This window comes from Rutilus rutilus, assembly GCF_951802725.1.
Source record: "Rutilus rutilus genome assembly, chromosome: 6".
NCBI lineage: Eukaryota > Metazoa > Chordata > Actinopteri > Cypriniformes > Leuciscidae > Rutilus > Rutilus rutilus.
This window is the reverse complement of record NC_140214.1, coordinates 1,519,946-1,541,148: the sequence shown is the minus strand read 5'-3', so window position 1 is coordinate 1,541,148 and position 21,203 is coordinate 1,519,946. Positions and strand designations below refer to the sequence as shown.

At 36.8% G+C, this 21,203-nt stretch overlaps 1 protein-coding gene across 1 annotated transcript in view; it reads left to right on the top strand.

Annotated features, from left to right (window-relative positions):
* The window catches only part of onecut3b (one cut homeobox 3b), a gene marked incomplete at both ends in the record, with an annotated part of 26,676 nt that extends 7,511 nt beyond the window's left edge, over window positions 1-19,165 (top strand). The window contains one exon of the mRNA XM_084410613.1: window positions 18,873-19,165. Coding sequence (XP_084266739.1) covers window positions 18,873-19,165 — 293 coding nt within the window. The remainder of the gene's footprint in view (window positions 1-18,872) is intronic.
* Window positions 19,166-21,203: the final 2,038 nt, after the last annotated feature.

The window sequence follows — 21,203 nt, the reverse complement described above, 5'->3', positions numbered from 1 at the left end:
CAGTGCAGTGATTCCCAGCGGACTGCAGTCGGTCGGACACACACAAACACACACACACACACACACACACTCACACTCACACTCAAACTAAACTCTCAATATCTGTCAGATTTTATGCTGCAAACTTTGGCGAATCCAGTGTTATTTCATCCTCCAAACAATCACTTCTGTCCCTGCTCTCTGTCATCACACGCTCAGTGAACACACTGCACTAAACTCACATTACACCGCCTCTGACACCGATTCTCCAGTGTGTGTGTGTGTGAGAGAGAGAGAGAGAGAGAGAGAGAGAACGGGTTTGCTCTTTCCCTGAGTCATGTCGAGACACCGAGAGTGTGTTGTTTTACTAGAGTAAATCTTCTGCTGATGTCGACAGTCTGAAACGCTCAGTTTCTCTCCGAACTCTGCAGAGCTTTCACTGAAGAAGATCAAACTCAAATCACTGGATGCACGAGTTACACTGCACACACCAACAGTAATATTAGATGCCAGTAATACACAGATGCCAGTAACTTTATTACACTCATTTGACAGTAACAATTTAAATGCATTTGTAATGCATTTGTAGATTTAATTAAAACATTAAACACTTTCTATGATATTTTATTTGCATTGTAAAATCAGCTTTTCTCCTGTATTTAAAGCAAATCATACATTATATACAGTAGAGGATAAAATACTAGCATATTAATGCAAAACAGTATGCAATGCAACTGCAAACATTTCATTTAATTCTATATTCCCTCTACAGGTCCATGTTGAATTTAGTGGCTTCCAGTTTTTATCCAGACAAATGAGTAACATTAGCAAAGATGTTAAAAACACATTATACATTACATTATACATTATACATATTTGCTAACGCAAACGATTGCTTTAAACTATTAAAGTATAAAAACTAATATTTAGGCTATAAGTGCTGTGAACTTATTCCATTTGAGTCCACATAAAGAGAACATTTCTAAATATTAAATAAATGTATAAACTTAAAATGCTAAAATTTCCACTTAAAAACTTAAATAGCTGAAACTAACACAAACTCAAAATTGACTATTCTTATTTTTATGGAATATTGCAGTATTTATAATAAATGATTTATCTTCAATCTCTAACTACAATCTTTTCATCAATTAATGAACTTTAAAATGATTTAGTTTCATTCAGTAAATTTTACAGTTTTTTTTACTCATTTGAGGTTTTGCAGTGTACAATTCAATTTACAGTCTATTAATCAAAATGGAAAATAATGCTTGAGCGCATTGCATTTTGGGATACATTATTCTATTTAGTGTGCATTTTGGCAAAATTTGTATACTTTGCACCGTATTCATTCAGGAGATGCATAATATATTGGCAGCCATGTCGATATCGGCCAATAAATGTTCATTTTTAATGTCCGATAAAAAAACTAGGTCGATATGTATATGTTAAAGCAGATAAATTATGGATTATCTGAACCACTCTTGATGGCTTTTGATTGGTCCTTCAGCACCACATGACACGACAACATGCAGTCGATTATGCATGCTTTAGTTTGTGCTAGACATGTCCGCAGTGTGGGAGTTTTTCACCTTGAGTGCATCAGAATTGCAATTTGCTATATGCAAGAATCTTTAACAAGTTCGAATTATAGGCTACATTTAGTAAATTAAAGATCTAGATGTTTACTTGCAGTTTCCTTGTTTTCTGCCGTTAAGTTGTTGAAACAAAAGCAGTTGTCCACTGTACTTGACTGCATTTTGTTTTTGTAATCAGGCTTAGAAAAATGAAATTATCCCAATATATTGGTTATTGACTTCCAAATATAAAGAATTATCGGATATTGGCTTCCAAATATAAAGAATCATCAGTTTTTGGCTTCCAAATATAATAAAGAATTATCGGTTATTGGTTCCCATAAAGAATTATCGGTTATTGGCTTCCAAATATAATAAAGAATTATCGGTTATTGGCTTCCAAATATAATAAAGAATTATCGGTTATTGGCTTCCAAATATAATAAAGAATTATCGGTTATTGGTTCCCAAATATAAAGAATTATCGGTTATTGGCTTCCGAATATAATAAAGAATTATCGGTTATTGGCTTCCAAATATAATAAAGAATTATCGGTTATTGGCTTCCAAATATAATAAAGAATTATCGGTTATTGGTTCCCAAATATAAAGAATTATCAGTTATTGGCTTCCAAATATAATAAAGAATTATCGGTTATTGGTTCCCAAATATAAAGAATTATCGGTTATTGGCTTCAGAATATAATAAAGAATTATTGGTTATTGGCTCCCAAATATAAAGAATTATCAGTTATTGGCTTCCAAATATAAAGAATTATCGGTTATTGGTTTCCAAATATAAAGAATTATTGGTTATTGGCTTCCAAATATAAAGAAATATCGGTTATTGGCTTCCAAATATAATAAAGAATTATCGGTTATTGGTTCCCAAATATAAAGAATTATCGGTTATTGGCTTCCAAATATAAAGAATTATCGGTTATTGGCTTCCAAATATAAAGAAATATCGGTTATTGGCTTCCAAATATAATAAAGAATTATCGGTTATTGGCTTCCAAATATAATAAAGAATTATCGGTTATTGGTTCCCAAATATAAAGAATTATCGGTTATTGGCTCCCAAATATAATAAAGAATTATCGGTTATTGGTTCCCAAATATAAAGAATTATCGGTTATTGACTTCCAAATATAAAGAATTATCGGTTATTGGCTCCCAAATATAATAAAGAATTATCGGTTATTGGTTCCCAAATATAAAGAATTATCGGTTATTGGCTTCCAAATATAAAGAATTATCGGTTATTGGCTTCCAAATATAAAGAAATATCGGTTATTGGCTTCCAAATATAATAAAGAATTATCGGTTATTGGTTCCCAAATATAAAGAATTATCGGTTATTGGCTTCCAAATATAAAGAATTATCAGTTATTGGCTCCCAAATATAATAAAGAATTATCGGTTATTGGTTCCCAAATATAAAGAATTATCGGTTATTGACTTCCAAATATGAAGAATTATCGGTTATTGGTTCCCAAATATAAAGAATTATCGGTTTTTGGCTTCCAAATATAAAGAATTATCGGTTGTTGGCTTCCAAATATAATAAAGAATTATCGGTTATTGGTTCCCAAATATAAAGAATTATCGGTTTTTGGCTTCCAAATATAAAGAATTATTGGTTATTGGCTTCCAAATATAATAAAGAATTATCGGTTATTGGTTCCCAAATATAAAGAATTATCAGTTATTGGCTTCCAAATATAATAAAGAATTATTGGTTATTGGCTTCCAAATATAAAGAAATATCGGTTATTGGCTTCCAAATATAATAAAGAATTATCGGTTATTGGCTTCCAAATATAATAAAGAATTATTGGTTATTTGCTTCCAAATATAAAGAATTATCGGTTGTTGGCTTCCAAATATAAAGAATTATCGGTTGTTGGCTTCCAAATATAAAAAATTATTGGTTATTGGCTTCCAAATATAATAAAGAATTATCGGTTTTGGCTCCCAAATATAAAGAATTATCGGTTATTGGCTTCCAAATATAAAGAATTATCAGTTATTGGCTCCCAAATATAAAGAATTATAGGTTATGCTTCCAAATATAATAAAGAATAATTGGTTAGTGGCTCTCAAATATAAAGAATTATCGGTTATTGGCTTCCAAATATAATAAATAATTATCGGTTATTGGCTTCCAAATATAAAGAATAATCAGTTATTGGTATCATCCAAAAATTCCATATCAGTGCATCCCTAATTCATAATATTTATTGTAGAAATAGTATGAGTGCGGCAAATTAATGCTCAGAACCTCTTACATCAGTATTGCATCAGTCAATGAAATATCCATATTGTTCAACATGCCAATGTTTCGATCACATTCTGGAGCAAACTAAGGGTTGGTGAATTTTACATAGCAACACATCAGCCAGCCAATAAAAACCCGAGAAATGTGTTGATTTTCCAGCCCTGACGGAGTCTGATCTGAATGAATCTCATGATCTCTGGAGTGAATTGAGCTGAAAGGGTGAAAGTCAGCAGACGTGGAGAAGTGCTGCGAGCGACAGAATGCCATGAAGCACGTTACAGTCTCTCTCATTCACGTATGTTTGCCTGCCGCTGCACGTATCAGAGATCAATACCTCGGCCCACCATCCCCCTCTTCTCTTCTCTCTTTCTCTGCAACACATCACAAAAAAATGACCCTCCGTCCATTACGACTGCCACGGCGCTACTGAATCAGAACAGCAGAAATCCTCTGTGTCCCTGATGAGACGTCGCATAAACGTGCGCTGAAAGCAAGATGAGGAACAAACCATGTCCAACCTCATTATGCATCCATAATATCTGAGAATAACTATAACACGTGCTGGCCTTCTGAAACAAGGAGGCAAAACCTGCTTCTCTGAGTATGTTGTATTTGATGTTGACATGCATTAAATGCACAGCATTTGCCTTACACTAAGCAACCGATAATTTAATATTATTATTATGCTATTTATTAAAACCGCAAAGTTAAGCAAATCACAGCAATGCAAAACGTGACTTTTCATATTAATGCCAATAAAACACTGATTTACTCTGAGTTTCCCATTAATGCCAATAAAATACTGATTTACTGTATGAGTCAATTTTCATGAACTTAATCATTAATTCAGCTATTTTTCTCTAGGTTTATCATAATCAAGTCTACAGTATTACCTCAATCAGAAAACCAAGTGAAAAATGCCTGCGAATTATTAACGTTCCACATAATAATATATAATCTCCCTTACAATACTAATATTATGGTACAGATTGATTACCATGTATTTTCCATTATAATGTAAGGAATGCCATGACATTTCCTCGGAGCATTTGATTATTAAAACCACCCCATATATTTCCACATATGATGCAACAAATGATCAAATAAATAATCAAAATTGTTATTTTATCATATGATTTGCAACTTGAGTGACAGTCCCATCAAACCGACTACAGCTCACACACACACACACACACACACTTCTTCAAAAGAACCCAAAACAAAACTGTAGTTGTTCTTCCCACATCTCTCCGCAAGTGTGGAGATTGCGGTTAGCGTGTTTTAGAGGAACACAAAACTGGGAAACATGACATCTTCAAATATGAATCGGATGATATCTGACATGGAAGCAGATGTGGAGGTGATCCAGCATTGATTGAGGGAGGAGAGCTTTGACTTTGTGAGGATGGAGGCAAGTTGCTGAAATGATCGATCTGGGCTTTAATAATTGATAAGCGAGAGGGAGGGAGACGCGAGGCCTGCGTAACACACTCGCTTCTTGGTAAGCAAAGTAAAACGTGCCATGAATACACACACACACACACACACACACACACCACATTAACATTGAATGGATTGTAGAAGGAAAGGGAAGAAGAAAACTGGAGTGAGAAGCTCGAGGATGTCGGTGTGAGACACTCATTTACATACTTACACACTCCGCTGATTATCATTTGTGCCCGTCAGCAAATACAAGAGAAATCTGAAGGTTGAAGAGGCGCTTGCGTTGTGTTGTGTACGTTCATTTTGTGTACGATTGGGAGTTATGAACAAACATTCTTACAGTAACATTAATAGAGCGTTTATTCAAAGTTATCTGGTCTATAATAATGTCCTTCTAGCACAAAAATTCATTTATACATCGTTCACGGTTTTCAATTCAATTCACATTTATTTGTATAGCGTTTTCACAATACTACACTTTCTCATTCGAGTCCACATTACAGTTTACAGTGATCAGTTATCATAGGAAACTGTCTGAATTATGTATTTCAGAAATGTACATATACAAAATCAGTTAGCGAGAAATGTATTAATTTAAACAATGTAACAATTTAAGGCAGAAACAATGAGCTCATTGAAGTAATGAATACTTGTTTGTTAACAAATAATTATGACATTTAGAAAAATTTGCATTGGTGTTGATTCAGAAAATAGTAATAGAAATAGAATAGAAATAGAATAGAATAGAATAGAATAGAATAGAAATAGCGTTTTTGTCTTAAAAGTTTTAGTTTGACGTTTTTTAAATGTAACAACTTGCTTGGGAATGTTCAGAGAACATTTAAATGTAACATTTCCCATAATGTTTGCAGAATTCTAAAATGTTCCCTTAACGCTCACATAAAACATTTAAAAAACTGGACGTTGAGAGATAACGTTGGGAAAATGTTCTTAGAACATATGTTTGGGATTCAACATCTAATTTTAAACCTTGAAATGGAGAACGTTTTTGTGATTGTGAAACACAAACTGAAAGTGTCTCTGATCATGTGACTCTTGTGAAGCTCCAGATGTGTTTCGGATCATCACGATCACGCTGGAGGACATGATCATGAAGCTCCAGTGCTACTGTCGTTATGTTTATGCTTATTTAATTTGAAAAGAAACACTGCATTTGTGTCCATCATATAAATGTTCCTGATGAAGAGCTCATTTTCATCGGCAGTCTCTGGAGTGCGATAAAGCCAAAGAGAGACACACCAAATACTGAAACTTTCACAAATGCATTTTCATTATTGAATTCCAATTGTTATGAAATTAGGATCATGCAAAACAGATGCATATGAAGATATGCGTGCATGAATATAGGGTGGGCTGGTGGCATGTTTAAATGCACCTACCTGTGCGTTTGCAGGACGAATGTAGTGTGTGTACGTGTGAGATTGTGTTATAGAGTGTGTTTGCGCCACACATTGTTAAGGCTTATCTGACTTGCGCTGAATCTGTATTGATTTCCTTTCCCTGCTCACTCCTGCATCTCTAGGGCTCTCGCCAGCAGCAACCGCAGCCAGCCGTGCAACACACACACACACACACACGCACACACACACACACGCACACACGCATATGCACACACACACGCACACGCATATGCACACACACACGCACACACACACACACACACACACACACAATGATTCTGTGGTGAAGTAAATACCACAGAAAAAAACAATGTAATTTACATGAAAAATGTAGTTCAGGCAAGAATTAAAAAATCCAAAGTAAATCCTACATTAGTACTCAATTCAAGCTTGTAGAAATTAAAGCGTAAATCTCAACGATATAAAATTAAGTACAACCTACTCAACTTTCCTAATACTGGTGTTCCCATCATGCACTGGGGCATGAATAATTAATAAGGTTGATTTTTCACTGTTTTCCAGCTGTATTTACTCTGGTTTATCACTGCTTTTGTTGTTAGGTTCAGTAACTTGCCATTTTGTGACAACTGGATTCATTTTCTACTCAAAATGACGCATTCACACTCAAAAACGATCTATCGAATGTTGCCCTTATTGTATATTGTGTACCAAGTATTGAGGTCTCTGTGTTCACATGTGGAGTTCTCTCTACATGGTGTCTAGACTCTACACAATATTAATTGCATTATTTATGTTTCCAAGTAAAGCATTCACTTTAAAAGCGTGGCTTAATTCATTGTTATATTGTCTGAGTAAAATGTATTGCAAAGGAAGAAATTACTCAACATTTTACTGGCGAAGGTAAAATTACTTATTTTCTTTGTTAATTGAAAAAAAATGAAAGTACTTTTTTATTTTTTGTGTGTGTACAGTATAAGTGTTCTAAGTACAGTATGCAAATGTGAGCATATGAGACCAGCTAACAGGGAACGTTCTCAGAAGGTTCTCTCAAACATTCTCCCAGGAACATTAATAGAATGTTCTCAAAACATTTGCACAAAACATCAAAACATTCCTAGTTTTAGAACATTCAAAATGTAACATTCTCGGAACGTTTGCAAAATGATCAAATGGAATGTTCCCTTAACGTTCATTAACATATTAATACTGGAATATATTTGACCTGCTTCCTTCCTTTACAAACACACATCATTGCACACATCTTTCGAGTTTAAGTCATTTCTGTGCAATTTTTTTATTATAAAACTCTCCTACAGCCCCTTCTGTCCGTCTGCCATTGGTCAGACAAACAAATCACCGTTCTGAAAGCGTCACAGTCTCGGGGTTTCACTGTGTGTGTGTGTGTGTGTGTGTGTGTGTGTACTTAACTATACTGTATTTTGGGGACAAATTTGTACCCAGCAGTGAAACATGACAAAAACCTCGTCTTCATTTGTAAATCTGGTCTATATAAATAAAGTAATTAATGTTTTTTTAAATAAGCGACCAAGCTGAATCTTAAAACGCAGAAACACACACACACACACACACACACACACACACACACACACACACACACACATACGTAACATAAAGGCTTAATATGAGATCTGTAAGTGAGGGTTTGCTCTTGCAATGACTTCTTGGCTTTCAGATCAATCAAACTGTCTATGAATGGCGTTTAATTGAGCTGGTGGGGATGGATCTGGTCTGTCAGATGTTTGTCCACTGAGACATTGATTTTGGAGATCAGTTAGGAAACGCGCAAGACAAAGAAGAACTCATGCGGACCTGGACGAGGGGAAAAGCTCAGTATATATATATATATATCACAGCTCTCCGAAAAGCCAAACTCTCTCGTTGTCATACTGTAGTTTATGTGTATCTGATATAATTATAATCTGAATGATTTTACACTTGGAAAAATAAAGGTTTTCCCAGTGATGCCGTAGAAGAACCTTCCAGCAATTTTAGTGTGAAGAACATTTAAAAAATCTAAAGAACCTTTTTTTTTTTTTACTATAAAAACCTTTTGTGGAATGAAAAGATTCCATGGATGTTGAAGGTTCTTTTATGGAACATTGATGCCAGTAAAGAACCTTTATTTTTAAATTCAAACCAGTTATGAAAGGCCTTTAGTCTGTGCGAGAGTTTATAAAGAAGCTTTATGTAATGGATATATTTCAATATGAATGTGATTATATTAGTACACATGCCTAGATTCTTTTGGCACATTAAGGCTAAAATACAAGAACCTTTCCCTTTCTTTAAAGAAAGTCCCCCTGTAGTCAATCATTTTATCCCTTAAAACTCATCTTTGATCACCAAAATGACATATTTAAAAAAAAATCTTGAAAAAATTCTTCATGCCTTAAAATATCTTGACTGTAACTCGACACCCTTGCCTCATTTAGTATACAAGGCTCTATGAATATGCAAATGAGCCCCGCCTCCACTCACTCAGCTCAGAGATCCACTGGTTGAAGATCACACGTTGATCTGATTGGTTACAAGGCAGTTTGTGACGTCAGAAACACCAGCGATTTCAAAGCATGTTTTTGAGACTGTCTTTGGTTCACTGCAGTTTTAAGGAGGAAATACTCAGCAATGGTGTCGACTTATGAATTTACACATGGTTTGTCTTAAAGCATATTAAAAACACCACATAGACACATAAACAACATTAAAAGATGGATTTACACCACAGGGGGACTTTAAGAAAACATGAACCTATAGACTTTATAGAGTCGATTGTCTCAAAACACCTGAGAAAATAAAGTCAGATTATTTAAATCTCTTAAAACATTTTTTATCTCTAGACTTTTTGGAATAATACATTTATTCATTTAGCAGATGGTTTCCCACATACAGAGCAATAGAAAGTATGACTCTTCGTGTTATGAAAAAAAATGAGCATTTATCTTCTATTTCTGCAGGACTTAAAGCATTAGTTATGTAGGCCTATTACTTAATTTTTTTTTATAATTTCATAGCTGGCATTGAACACACACACACACACTCTCTCTCTCTCTCTCTCTCTCTCACACACACACACACACACACACACACACACACACACATACACACACACACTCTCTCTCTCTCTCTCTCACACACACACACACACACACACACACACACATACACACTCACACACTCTCTCTCTCTCTCTCTCTCTCTCTCTCTCACACACACACACATACACACTCACACACTCTCTCTCTCTCTCTCTCTCTCTCACACACACACACACACACACACACACACACACACACACACACACACATGAGATGTCGAAATTTCTTAATTCACGCCATATGTTGTGATTCATTTTTGCAAGCCGTTGCATGACATAATAATATTAGTAGAAAACACGACGCGCGGTGCATTTTATAAGCCTAAGGTTTTTTAAATGTAGCCAGATTGATAAATCCCGTCATGCGTTTAAAAATGTCGATGTATATCAAACTAATAATTAAACCAATCAGGCTATAATATTATTTTTATTATGATTACTGGTTGACGTAAAATTTCATAATATTCTATTTTTAAACATGACGTTAAATGGCCACTATTAGGCTAATAAGTAAATTAACTCGCGTTACTTAATTTCACAGAAAAGCGCGTGTGGTTTATTATTACTTTCATTTATTTAGGCTATTTGCATTGTTTATTTGCATCGTGCATGCTGATATAATGGATATTTAATACACAAGTAATAAATGCATGTTTAATATAGGCCTATACGAGCTCATTTCATATAATGATTTTTTCTGGCAACGAATAATCGAAAAATTGTATTTTCACGTGAGCTGCTGGCATAGAAACAAAAATAACAGATTTCAAACACACACACACGCTCAAATAGCTAATCGAATGAAAAGCTCCAGCTTTAACCTTTGTTGTGGTCAAACGTTCAGTGTATCGATGATGAACATTGACATCGACTCAAAACCAGCACAGCTTCATTTACACCAAACGACTCAACGCTATTTCTAAAATAAAGAATGATATACAGGATTTTATTTATCAAAATATGCAGCCATTGAATTAAATAAGATCCTGGATAAAATGCACTCTAAAAATGCTGGGTTGTTTCAACCCATGTTTGGGTCAAATATGGACAAATATGTCCAAACATATGGACACTTATTTAAAAAAATGTAAACCAACGGTTGGGTTGGTCCATAGTTGACCCAGACATGGGTTGAAACAACCCAGCATTTTGTTTGTGTGGTTAAATTTACTATTATTATTATTATTATTATTAATATAAATAACTATTTATTTGTTTTAAGCAGAGGACAACTCTTTGGATTCTTTATGATTAAAAAAAAAAAAACTCCGTTGCGCTCTAAAAAATTCTGGGTTGTTTCAACCTAAATTTGAGTCAAATATGGACAAACTCAGCCGTTGCATGGGTTAAATTTATAAATTACATTTTTTAACCCAACTTGTCCATATTTGACCCAAATTTGAGTTAAAACAACCCTGCATTTTTTTTGAGTTTAGCATTTCTTTACGATTTTTTGACCAATAAAAAAAGAAACTGTTGCAGTAATATTTATGAACAGCATTTATTAAATCTATAAACTCGCACGTGCAGCATCATGTATTGTGTAAGTGGTTTGTGTTGAATAGGCTTTGATTGACATGACTGTTTCTCGCCAGCAGTAGCCCGGCCCGCGCGGGAGAGGGTTCGTTTCACCGCACCCAAAAACAGAACCGCCCCGCTCAAGCCATCGATCCCGAGCCGAGCTGTTAGCGGCCTCGTGCGGTTAGTTATCGACCCCGCCCCCCGCCCTCTCCGCCACGCCCACACCACACACAGACCACGCCCACACTACACTCAGACCACACCCACCTCAGCAGACAGCATGCTCATATCTGTGCCATAACTGTGATGCTTTAACAACCTGTAGCCTACAAAAAAAAAAACACAAATCACCATTGTTTTGGCCAACCCGATCTCATTAAAGTGCATATCTATAGCACGAATTGTATTTATCGTGCAATTTATACGCAAAAAAGGAGTTTTTACGTGCATATGATACGCAGTTTTTACGTGCATATGATACGCACTTTATGGCATGTAATACGCACGTACTCAACACCACTGATCCTACCCAATGGGTTAACAGTGCGTATCTTATGCACGTTTTTTTTTTTTTTTTTCGTATAAATTGCACGATAAATACAATTCGTGCTATACGCATTTTCATGAGATCGTGTTGGTTTGGCAGCAGATGCATAAACTGTGAATCAGACTCAGCAATGATTTGCTAATTTCTGATCCACTATGATCCAATCCCCAGCCTCAAACCTTTTTAAGTTAATGTTACACATTACTTTTAAAAATAAAGGTTCCAAAAAGGGGTGTAAAGAACATTTTAATAATCAAAAGAACCTTTTACCACTGAAGAACTACATTTGTCATAAGCTACTTTGAAACAATCGGTATTGTATAAAGGTGCCATCGATGCAAATAAAGAACCTTTATTTTTAAGAGTAAAATCCATCCTAAACGACTGGGAGAGGTCAATAATTATATTTCACTAAATGTCTAAATGGCAAAAAAAGCAACACAAAAGATAAATCATATAGTGTTTTGTAGTAAGAGTTAAAGGGTTACATTTAGAAACAGAATACCTATATTTGATTGTGATGAATAGACTCGAATATCTCCTTGATGAATATTGATTTGTGATTTGCAACTCTTACACTGCCATATGAATTCAGCGCAGAGAAAATATAAATAAAAGCACCTAAACTGCAGCAGTTTATAATTCATGCATGTGAGTGATAAGATATCAATATCAGCGCTTACCATCGGATTACAAAACTAACACACGCTGCCCATTAAAATGTCATCTGCAAACATCACCTATTGAATGTCTTTTCTGTGATTTGCGGCTTCTTCCACAAGAAAGAACAAATTGTCTTATTTTATCAGTGCGAGTTTATAAAGTCTGCTCGTGCACGTGTTTTTTTTTTTCTAACATCTTTCAGTCTATTAAATTATTTCAAAATGATTAATTATTCTGCTCGAATCGTGTAGAAAAAAAAAACCGGATTTATTGTAAGTGGCAATAAAAATAAGATTACACGAGAACTGTTAAAAAAACAACAATTTGCAGGCTGTTATAATAACACACTGCACTATATCTTACTGAGCACGAGCGCAGTGCGGCCTATATATTAAACACATGCTTTATGAAAAAGGGTTTAAAGCAAAGGTCAATCGATTCCACTATTAATTTGTAAGGGGAAAAAAAATAAAGCAAGTGAATGCGGTGAATTCCGCGAGGAGCTTTCATTTGCTTTATCATTTATTAGCTATTATTTGTGCCAATCAGATTCGGTTTTAAAGCGATTCTATTATGTAGGCCTATCCGCAAATAAACGCGGCTAATTTGTTGGACAGAGAGATTAAATGCATCATTCTCCAATAAATGTATATAAAATAAACAATTAGGTCTCGATGGGATACACCTTATTTCAGCCTTAAATAACAGACACGCATAACTACTCATCTCACATTTCGTTGCATAGCCTATATAGATCAGCATTCTGTGGTCTGAACGTGTTGTTTTTGGTAATTATGATTTTCCAACATTCATGCATTGCATTGGCGATTCACCCTTGAGATCATCTGAATAAACTGTGCGTGAAATTAGAGAGTTTTCCCAGTGCTCTAGATAGGCTATATGCATTGTGTTTAAGGGAAAGAATGCCATTCCTACTCGCCGTCTTCTGTTTTTCATTCTGAACAACACAACGCAATCATACAATCAATCAACGGTTCACGCGCAATAGTCTTCTAAAGCCAGATTTGACGAGAACGCGCTTCACATTTTCCGTCTGAAATCCCACTATTACCATTAAAAATGGCGCCTTTAGACACGCCACTGACAGCAAACATTACCTATTGGTTCGAGTATTTCCTCATGTATGGACGCATTTGCACTTACACACTTGCTACTTGGTTTATTCTTGTGGAGTAATGCTGCTTGTGTTTTTTATTCTCATGCATGCATAGGATATATTTAGCCTATGTGCTAATAAATGACATACCTGCAATTAAGTAGGCCTAAATGTGTCATATGGACACGATAGGCTACTTTGTGTCGAGCAAATGCTGATTAAAAGCAAAGCAGGTGCGAAATGATAGAAATGAAACATGCTGAGAGCAAGCAGTTAAGATAATAAAATGTAAGGCTATTATCATGTAAATAAATATATAAAGCACAGCATGGTGAATGCACTCGAGGTTTTGAACATGCATTATATCTGCTGGATGATTTTTGTACATCTCTCTCTCTCTCTCTCTCTCTCTCTCTCTTTTAAAGTGTGTTTAATACAGCAGGCAGAATGCGCGTCTTTCTCCTCTCTGTCTGCGCTCTGCTGTTGCCCTAAAAGCTGCAATGATCGATTTTCCTGTGTTTTCTCTCGCGCACGTGGTCCAGTAATCAGGGCCCCTTCCCGGGCGATCGATCCGTATCGATCCCTCGAGCCCAGTGCGCGCCCACGCGAGAGCGCGTGACACCGGGAAAGAGCAGAAATGATGCTCGATATACAGACACACGAGACGATCGGACAAAAGAGCTGTAGATATGGGTCAGAGAGGAGGGAGTCCTCCTCATTAAACGCTGCACTTCTGTCGTGTGAGAGTTAGTCTGCTCGGCTCTCCACATGTGATTTGTTGAAGTAAATGATTCGGTTTTGTCCAGGAAAGACAGTCATGATGTAAAATACAGATGCTGCAATTTGAACAAACCTTGACCAGAGACTGAATGTTTAGAGAATGTTTTTAAAGGGTTCTCATATATATATATATATATATATAGATGGATAGATAGACATAAATGGAAAGACATGAGATAGATAGATAGATAGATAGATAGATAGATAGATAGATAGATAGATAGATAGATAGATAGATAGACATCAGATAGATAGATAGACATAGATAGATAGACAGACATCAGATAGATAGATAGACAGATAGATATATAGATAGATATATAGACATCAGATAGATAGATAGACATCAGATAGATAGATAGATAGATATATAGATAGATATAGATAGACATCAGATAGACAGATAGATAGATAGATAGATAGATATATAGACATCAGATAGATAGATAGACATCAGATAGATAGATAGATAGATATATAGATAGATATAGATAGACATCAGATAGATAGATAGACAGATAGATAGATCGACATCAGATAGATAGATATATAGATAGATAGATAAACATCAGATAGATAGATAGATAGATAGATAGATAGATAGATAGATAGATAGACATCAGATAGATAGATAGATAGATAGATAGACAGATAGATATCAGATAGATAGATAGATAGACGTCAGATAGATAGATAGATAGATAGATAGATAGATAGACATCAGATAGATAGATAGATAGATAGATAGATAGATAGATAGATAGATAGATAGATAGACATCAGATAGATAGATAGATAGATAGATAGATAGACATCAGATAGATAGATAGATAGATAGATAGATATCAGATATACATCAGATAGATAGATGGAACAATAGATAGATAGATAGATAGATAGATAGATAGATAGATAGATAGATAGATAGATAGATAGATGTGTGAATGTGTGGTGTGTGAATGTGTGGTGTGTGTGTGTGTGTGTGTGTGTGTGTGTGTGTGTGTGTGTGTGTGTGGTCAGTGTGTGTGTGTGTGTGTGTGTGTGTGTCTGTGTATGTGTGTGTGTGTGTGTGTGTGTGTGTGTGTGGTGTGTGTGTCTCTCTGTGTGTGTGTGTGTGTGTGTGGTGGCATATGAATATGATGGATGAGAGAGCTGCAGCTTTAGACAGCAGCAGTAAACAGATTTGACTGTGTAGGGGAGATCGATCGGCTCATGGCTCTCTGTAATTAGACATACAGTGTTCAGCCTGGCATCAGCACAATCTCACTGGGGGAACCCTGTGTGTGTGTGTGTGTGTGTGTGTGTGAGAGAGAGAGAGAGAGAGAGAGAAACACAGACGTGAGCAAGAGAAGGAATCGTAGAATTATACAGCACGAACCCGAAGGAGATGTTGTGTGCATTAGCAGACGCTCATGTGTGTGTTAATGAATGATAACAGCGAGACTGCTGTTAAACAGTGACGAGGAGTTAATGATTGTGTTGCACAGATCTCTGAAAGCGGAAGCAGAAACGCATCGGCTCGTGTTTTATAGAGTCAGCTGTGACCACTAACACATGAATGTAAATCCTCCGCTTGACTCCAAACTGAGTGGATTCTGCCTGAGGGTTTTCAAACATGAGTCCCACAGGACACACACACACACACACACACACACACACACACACACACACAGTGTTTTCATGTTTTATGGGGACTTTTCATAGACATGATGGTGTTTATACTGTACAGAATATATATTCTGTCCCTTTATACTAACCTTACCCCTAAACCTGCCCATCACACACACACACACACACACACACACACACACACACACACACACACACACACACACACACACACACACACACACACACACACACACACGATCCCTAACCCTACCCATTACCAAAAATGTCCCCATAAAGACAAGGATTTCAGAAATTGACATCTTTGTGGGGACATTTTGTCCTCATAATGTAGGGTTTACTAGGACATACACACACACACACACACACACACACTCTCTCTCTCACACACCCACACACACACGCACAAACACACTCTCTCTCACACACACATTCTGAAAACACACACACATTCTGAAAACACACACTCTCTCTCTCTCTCACACACACATTCTGAAAACACACACAAACATTCTGAAAACACACACAAACACACACACGTTCTGAAAACACACACTCTCTCTCACACACACACACACACACACACACACACACATTCTGAAAACAGACACACACACACACACACACACACAGACACACACACACACACACACACACACACACACACACACACACACACACACACACAGGCTTGTGCTTCCCTAGTACAAATACAGTATATTAGTCAAGTACGCACAGAATGAATAAACATGCATAAACACGTGTAATGGCGTAATTAAGGCGTCACTCTCTGAAATGTTGTATTTTTATTTATTGTATCAGAAGGACATTCCGAGAACATTGTTTCCTCTCAATGTTACAAGAACACATATCAAATATTTATAATGTTATGAGAACATTTGCTAAACATTATTTTAAGAACGTTTACACAACCTTTAGGAAACGTTAAAGAAAGTTATGGGAATGTTCCCTGTTATAATCCTGACTATACACTCACCTAAAGGATTATTAGGAACACCATACTAATACTGTGTTTGACCCCCTTTCGCCTTCAGAACTGCCTTAATTCTACGTGGCATTGATTCAACAAGGTGCTGAAAGCATTCTTTAGAAATGTTGGACCATATTGATAGGATAGCATCTTGCAGTTGATGGAGATTTGTGGGATGCACATCCAGGGCACGAAGCTCCCGTTCCACCACATCCCAAAGATGCTCTATTGGGTTGAGATCTGGTGCCTGTGGGGGCCATTTTAGTACAGTGAACTCATTTAACATACAGTTCTCATTCTGTTTATGCCAAATTCTGACTCTACCATCTGAATGTCTCGAGACTCATCAGACCAGGCAACATTTTTCCAGTCTTCAACTGTCCAATTTTGGTGAGCTCGTGCAAATTGTAGCCTCTTTTTCCTATTTGTAGTGGAGATGAGTGGTACCCGGTGGGGTCTTCTGCTGTTGTAGCCCATCCGCCTCAAGGTTGTGCGTGTTGTGGCTTCACAAATGCTTTGCTGCTTACCTCGGTTGTAACGAGTGGTTATTTCAGTCAAAGTTGTTCTTCTATCAGCTTGAATCAGTCGGCCCATTCTCCTCTGACCTCTAGCATCAACAAGGCATTTCCGCCCACAGGACTGCCGCATACTGGATGTTCTTCCCTTTTCACACCATTCTTTGTAAACCCTAGAAATGGTTGTGCGTGAAAATCCCAGTAACTGAGCAGACTGTGAAATACACAGACCGGCCCGTCTTGCACCAACAACCATGCCACGCTCAAAATTGCTTAAATCACCTTTCTTTCCCATTCTGACATTCAGTTTGGAGTTCAGGAGATTGTCTTGACCAGGACCACACCCCTAAATGCATTGAAGCAACTGCCATGTGATTGGTTGATTAGATAATTGCATTAATGAGAAATTGAACAGGTGTTCCTAATAATCCTTTAGGTGAGTGTAATAGTGTAATATACATAAAAGACTCAAAAGATGTCACTTTTTCTTCGTTATGTCATTTTCAGTGGCAGTTCTTTAGTTTTGAGGTAAATTACTGATGTGAAAGAGCTCACAGAAAGCTGACTCAGAGAAATGAAAATGATTTTGCATAAATTGATATAGTGTGAACAGGAACACCGGTGTGATCACACTATTATGCTATTAGATATTTTAAAACAGAATTTCTACATGCATATATTCCTTTAAAGTCCCCCTGTGGTGAAAATCCATCTTTTAATGTTGTTTATGTGTCTATGTGGTGTTTTTAATATGCTTTAAGACAAACCATGTGTAAGTTCATAAGTCGACACCATTGCTGAGTATTTCCTCCTTAAAACTGCAGTGAACCAAAGACAGTCTCAAAAACACGCTTTGAAATCGCTGGTGTTTCTGACGTCACAAACTACCTTGTAACCAACCAACCAACCAGTGGATCTCTGAGCTGAGTGAGTGAGTGGAGGCGGGGCTCATTTGCATATTCATAGAGCCGCGCATACTAAATGAGGCAAGGGTGTCGAGTTACATTCAAGATATTTTAAGGCATGAATAATTAAAAACGTTTAAATATGTCATTTATGCCATCAAAGATGAGTTTTAAGGGATGAAATGATTGACCACAGGGGGACTTTCTGTCAATGAATGACTCCCCTCATATAAACAACATTAAAAACTTGATTTTCACCACAGGCGGACTTCAATATTTGTGTTTGTATACAGTATTATATCTGAGCTCGCAAAACACAAGCTTCTTCCACTGAATGAGCTTTGGTTGCATGAGTTTCTCTCAGCAAATGTCCTTGTGTTCTTCTTGTATTTTCACTTGTCTCTCTCTCTCCGTCTCCTCATGGCAGCGTGCAAGAGAAAGGAACAGGAGCAGCACAAAGACAGAAACATGGTCCCGAAGAAGCAGCGTCTGGTGTTCACCGATCTCCAGCGCCGAACGCTCATCGCCATCTTCAAGGAGAACAAGAGACCCAGCAAAGAGATGCAGATCACCATCTCTCAGCAGCTGGGCCTGGAGTTGTCCACCGTCAGCAACTTCTTCATGAACGCCCGGCGTCGATGCGTGGACCGCTGGCAGGACGAGCACGCGGCCAGTCCCGGGCAACCCGGCACGTCGGCAACCACTTTCTCCAAAGCCTGAGCCGATGCCAGGCTGACGGACCAGCGCCGGATGCACCGGACCAACAGATGATGATGATCTACGGTGCCCATCAAACCTCACAAACCTCGTCCGGGAACGGCGGGTGCGGATGAGCTCCGTCAACACCCGACGCATTGCACGCTTTTCATTCGGTTTAGTTCTTTCTCATCACGGATGCTCTCAGAAAAGAAAAAAAAAAAGGTACAAGAGCTGTCACCGGGGCGGGACCCTTTCAGAAGGTGCATGTTTGTACCTAAAGAGTGCATGCAGATTCGTTTTGGGTACCATATGTGACCCTGGACCACAAAACCATGCAGTCACATGGGGCATTCTCTGAAATTGAGATTTATACATCATCTGGAGGCTGAATAAATAAGATGCATGGTTTGTTAGGATGTAATATTTCCGAGATACGACTATTTGAAGATCTGGAATCTGAGGGTGCAAAGAAAAAACATCAAAACATTGAGAAAATCATCTTTAAAGTTGTCCATTTATGCTCGTGATTGTGCTGCATCCACTCACAAAAATACAATTTTAATTTATTTACGGTAGGAAATTTACTAAATATCTTCACGGATCATGATCTTCACTTAACATCCTCATGATTTTTGGCATAAAAGAAAAATCTATAATTTTGACCCGTACAATGTGTTCTTGGCTATTGCCACAGACATCCCCGTGCGACCCGTGACTGGTTTTGTGGTCCAGGGTCACGTATTAGTACCTAAACGGCACATATTAGAACCTTCTGAGAGGATACCGTCCCAGTGACAGCTTTTGTACCTTTTTCCCCGAGAGTGTTGGACGTTCCCCTCACCTGTGCTTGATATTTGAGCTAAAACATCTCTCATCTCAAAGTCTCTGGATTAGCCAAGCTATACGGAAATTTCTCTCTCTCATAGAGCAGTGGAAAGAAGGAACAGAAGGCAATGCGTATTTTAGCACACACACACACACACACACACAACCCCACTCATTTGACCCTTGACGCAAACAATTCATACGAGTATAGTTTCAGGAGTGTTTTCACTGCCAGCGTGGCGCCTTGTTCTTGCTTCAGCACAATGATAAAGGGATGCAAAGAATCAATCAGGCCTCTGTACTTTCCCCTAAAGAATCATTTTACCGTAGGGGTTTTACAGAGCGCTTCACCTGCACAGAGCAACAGCGCCACCTCCTGGAGATCCACAGAAACGCACCTTTCGTTCGCTGCGGGACGGAGACTTCAGATGTCATGCTGCCTTCAAGACAGTGTTATTTCAGTACTTTAAGTTAAACTAAACAAAAGTGAGAAATGCTGCATTCACTGAACATAATAACTTGCTTGATAAAATCCTTGCACTAACACATTTTAGGTAAATTTTACTGCAACTGCTCTGTACAGCTAACCTGTTATTATCAAGAAACATTTACTTACTATTGAACTTAACATTCTTTTGACACTTAACATTCAATTGAAGTAATTAAGTAAATATTACTTAATTATATTTAATTTCACATATAGAATTAAGTAACATCTACTTAACTAAGTTAAGTAAATTTAACAAAATTAACTTTTTACTCAACCAATTAAACCACACTTTTAAAGTGTATGATTTACTTAGAAACATCTAAGTAAATAATACAATATATTGTATAAATTCCATACTGTATCTATTCTTAATAGAAGTAACATGGCACCTGAACCTCAAAACTTCGTTTTTGAGTGTGAATTTGTCATTTTGAGTAGAAAATGAATCCAAAAGTCACAAAATGGCAAGTTACTGAACCTAACAACAAAAGCAGTGATAAAACAGAGTAAATACAGCTGGAAAACAGTGGGAAAAAAAATCAACCTTATTAATTATTCATGTCAGAAAAGTTGAGTAGGTTTTACTTAATTTTATATAGTTGAGATTTACGCTTTAATTTCTACAAGCTTGAATTCAGTACTAATGTAGGATTTACTGTGTTTTTTTTTATTCTTGCCTGAACTACATTTTTCCATGTAGAAACTACTTTTTTTTAATAACTTTGCATCAAATCAAATAAGAGT